Source organism: Protobothrops mucrosquamatus, unplaced genomic scaffold (genome assembly GCF_001527695.2).
Source record: "Protobothrops mucrosquamatus isolate PMUCROS unplaced genomic scaffold, P.Mucros_1.0 scaffold3371, whole genome shotgun sequence".
In the NCBI taxonomy this organism is placed as follows: Eukaryota; Metazoa; Chordata; class Lepidosauria; order Squamata; family Viperidae; genus Protobothrops; species Protobothrops mucrosquamatus.
Window position 1 is genome coordinate 44274 of NW_015389356.1, and position 4426 is coordinate 48699.

At 41.3% G+C, this 4426-nt stretch overlaps 1 protein-coding gene across 1 annotated transcript in view; it reads left to right on the forward strand.

Annotated features, from left to right (window-relative positions):
• Positions 1-4426, forward strand: part of LOC107297544 (WASH complex subunit 5-like) — a 22632-nt gene that overhangs the window by 3765 nt on the left and 14441 nt on the right. The window contains exons 6-7 of the mRNA XM_015826904.2: positions 1219-1332; positions 3206-3377. Of these exons, the coding sequence (XP_015682390.1) occupies positions 1219-1332; positions 3206-3377 (286 nt within the window). The remainder of the gene's footprint in view (positions 1-1218; positions 1333-3205; positions 3378-4426) is intronic.

A 4426-nucleotide genomic window follows, 5' to 3' on the forward strand; every position in this document is an offset into this window, starting at 1 on the left:
TGGGTAAATATATTGTTAGTGCTGCTATTAATGAATGATTTGCTGCTGTAGGGCATTGCATGCCAAAACAAATAGATACAGATTTTTTTTCTCTTGCCATCACTTTGCTGAACACCTAATCCTCACAGTACTGTCTAATGTGAATTTATTATGACTATATTATTATCTATCTTATTACACAAAGGGAAAAAACAGTACCGTAAAAAACAGATTAGAAACACAAGTTAAGATAGGCAAGAAAATGGAAAGTGAATTGTTCATTCCACTCCATTCCACTCCACTCTTCTATTGCAGTCTCCAGGGGTGCTCAAATTATGATATGTACTAGATAAAGTCATCTCGCAAATGCTGCCATTGCATCATTGAGTGTTGCTGTCTGATCTAAGGGTATGTCAATGCTGTTTGCATGATAATGTTTGTGTGGTAATGTTTCCTCATTTGCCAACCCACTCCCAAGGCTACCCATATGTTTTTGCTTCATCCTCATTTCAGACCCCTGGTGTGAATACAAGAGAACCAAGCAAAGCCAGTGAGGTTAATTCCATTCTCACCTTTAGCCATTCAGAATCCAGGTCTAGAAATCTGAGAGGTTACTGGATCTTTTACACTTAATTAATTCTGGGATTGTTGTAGCTTTGAACCAGTTAGGTTTTCCCGCTATAGTTAGACCGAGCAACATTGTTCTTTACTAGTCTTAAAATGTTGTCTGCCAGAGAGCACTAAGCTGTCTCCACAACCGTGGCTAACTGACCACATAACCACAGATAACCGTCTTCGCAACCATGGCCAGCCATCTACATAACCATGGCTACATACCTCCACAGCCATGGTCAACTGTCTCCACAATCATGGCTAGCTGTATCCATAACCATAACTAACCCTGCAACTGGGTCCAGCATTGATTTTCCACTAGTTTTAAAATGATGCCACTAAACTGCCTCCACAACCATCGCTAACTACATCTACAACCATGGCTAATCACATCCACAACCACAGCTAGTCACACCTACAACCATGGCTAACCACAAGCATAACCATAGTTAACCATCTCTAAGGCCATGTATAGCCATAACCATAGCTAACACTGCAACCATGGTTAGCCATCTCCATAGCAAACCAGGCGTAAATCTGTTTTGTGACATGCTGATGGCCTCCTTTCTCCATTAATATCTGGACAACTGGAGTTTTCAGAGATTTTATTTTGGCTTCTGTTCACAGGTTATTAGCATTTACATGGGAATATCAGTCAATCTGGGAGAAGCCTGGGAGCCATACAAGGCTGCCAAAACAGCTCTGAACTACACACTGGATCTTTCCAATGTTAAGGAGCAGGTAAGGAAATGTGAGCTTAGCAGGATAAGTGAAGTTATGTAAGAATCTGATTTAAGTGTTTTCATTAAACTTACCAACTTGTGATCTTCTCACCAAATGTAGAGCTTTTTAAGGGCCTCTTACCTTAAGGTCTTATTCTCTTGTTACCCTTGGCAACCTGAATTTGCACATAGAAGTGGGGAAAGGAAGGTGCACACTCTGATGCTGAGCTTTGTCAGGAAGGAAAGCATAGCAACTTTAAATGGGAAGTGGGGGCCTTTTCCCATGACTGTAGAACTACATCAGAAAGACTTTAAAAAGGAAGGAAGGAAGGAAGGTCTCAGCCACTCTAAGGAAGAATAACAGATGCCTAGATCTACAGTGTAGTTGACTGTGGCTGAAATGTCAGGATCCACTTTTGCACACCTCGCGGACTTATGAAACTCCCAAGTAACCATTTGTGTCCTTGTGGCATACTCATTAGCAAGCTTCAGTTAAATGTACTTGTTTATAATTCACAAGAGGTAGCTAATCTCTCCTCTGAGTCCAATTCAGCGATGGGTGACTTCATGGAAAATCTTGTTGAAAGAAAAGTCTTCATCCTGGGTCATCCAAGCCGGGGATAAATAAACAACATGGCGACTGCTTTAGAAAGAAGGTTGCAGTTTATTGAAGAGCCAGACCGAAAGATGGTTCTGGCAGGAAACAGGAGAGAAAAGAAGCGTGAGCACATGTGGCTAGTAGATTTTTATACCCTCTCTAGCCTTTTGTTTGAAGTGGTTCCTGTTCCTGTTTCAGGCTTTGTATTTCCTGTGTCACTATTCTGACCTGAGTCTGGGTGTGCCCTTTGGCCTTTGTGAGTTAATCCTACCATGTCCTGTCTCAGGTGGGGTATGCAGATTTTAGGTGTCTTTTGTCTTCTTAAGCTTCTAGCTCTAACTTTCCTGATAGTTTACATCTGCATATGTACAGAGCTGGCTTCTGCTTGGGACAGAGAGACTTGGAGGCAGGGTTAGTTTCTGCTTTTAAAATCCTTTTGAGGAAATATATTTTAATATTTCCTTCTCTGGGGAGCTGACTTCCCTCAATCTGTTGCTTACTTAGCAGCAGGATAAAAGTGGTTCGACACCTCCTTCTCCTAGGATACGTTTCAATTCCCCAGGCAAATAAATACTAAATCTGATTGAAGCTAATCCTACTGAAGAGTTCCTACCATGGCGTTACATGGCAGAGCAGGAATAAAAGCGGAGAAATTAATTAAATTAAATCCTTTTGTTCTGTAGACATAATCCCTTAAATTTCTGTGTACAATCACCTACGGTTGAGATTGCCTGGTACTCATATATCCCATTTAAGCACTAACCAGATCTGACCCCGTTTTACTTTTTGAGACCAAATAGATTGCTGATTAGAAAGAAAACCTGCAAAGCAACTTCGCCAGAACTAACATTAAACAGAGAAATCATGATTTGCTCCCAAATCCTGGCAGGGAAGGTGGGCAATGATAGATTTTTTTTTCATAAATCGGAAAGTAACTTATTCATTGGAATATCTTGAACATCTGCATTTTATTTTTTTTTTGCATTTTGTAAAGTAAGGGTTGTTGTTTTAAGTTGTTTGGGAACAACAGTAACATTAACTCTTAAGTTTGAAAATTCAAGAATGTTAATAGTTTTTGTTAGTACCATTTATACCAGGAGTGTGCACTTGTTGCTCTCTGGGTATTACAAACTACAACTCCCAGGTGTGTTAAGACAATTTAGCCAAGCGTGAAAGATGCCGGAAGATGTAGTTTAGCCTTTGCTAGAGACCCACAAATTTTAAAATGTCCATTTCATCCCTAGGGCTTTGCTCTTCCTCTGTAATGCTAATGCTTTGATTTCTGCCGTTGAAGGCTAGCCGAGCTGCTGCTGTCACTGAGCGTGTTCACACCCAAGTGCAACAATTTCTTAAAGAAGGTTGTTTAAGAGAAGAGATGGTGCTTGACAACATCCCAAAACTGCTGAACTGCTTAAGAGACTGCAACGTGGCCATCCGCTGGCTGATGCTTCATGCTGCAGACTTGGGTAAGAAGTGAACTTTTACAACAAGGATGGCCAATCCATCTAGAGAAGGGAAGTTTGCAAGTCACATTTTCTTTTCATGACTTAGCTAGAGGCACTCCTTTCTTAAAGTCCCCTCAATTCTGGACTCAATTGTGGTCGTAAGTGGAGGACCATCTGTAATTCACGTGCAGTCGCCATATTCAGGATCAGTGTATGTTAAAAAAAAAAACCAACAAGGGAAGCCATGGTCTTCAGACCCCATTTGGAATTTTTCATGGGAATGGAAACGTGCTATTGCTGGAAAATGTGATGCTAGCTTCAACTTGTCAGGGAATTGCTCAACTGGTGTCCAAACGGAGTCAGACAAACTTGTAGTTTTATATAAATAAATATATTTAACATCTATATTTAGAGTAGACAAGATAGACACACCACTGTATCATGAGGTAAATCATCAGGTAAATCACAGAACAGCATACAGAGCATGCAGAAGAAAAAGGCAGGGAAAAAGGGAAACTCCCCCTTTACATCCAGCAACCAATCATAACATAGATTGCTTCATGCTGGAGCCCGCACTCTCCTATCAATCAACCACAACTGTGTGTTCTGGCCCATTAACAGAGGGATAGAATCAAGATCACATGAAGTATTAGTGCCACTTTACAATGCCTTAGTAAGGCCACACTTGGAATACTGCATCCAGTTTTGGTCACCACGATGTAAAAAAGATGCTGAGACTCTAGAAAGAGTACAGAGAAGAGCCACAAAGATGATTAGGGGACTGGAGGCTAAAACTTACAAGGAACGGTTGCTGGAATTGGGTATGTCTAGTTTAACGAAGAGAAGGACGAGGGGGGACATGATAGCAGTCTTCCAATATCTCAGGGGCTGCCACAAAGAAGAGGGAGTCAAGCTATTCTCCAAGGCGCCTGAAGGCAGGACGAGAAGCAACGGGTGGAAACTGATCAAGGAGAGAAGCAACCTAGAACTAAGGAGAAACTTCCTGACAGTTAGAACAATTAACCAGTGGAACAACCTGCCTCCAGAAGTGGTGAATGCTCCAACACTGG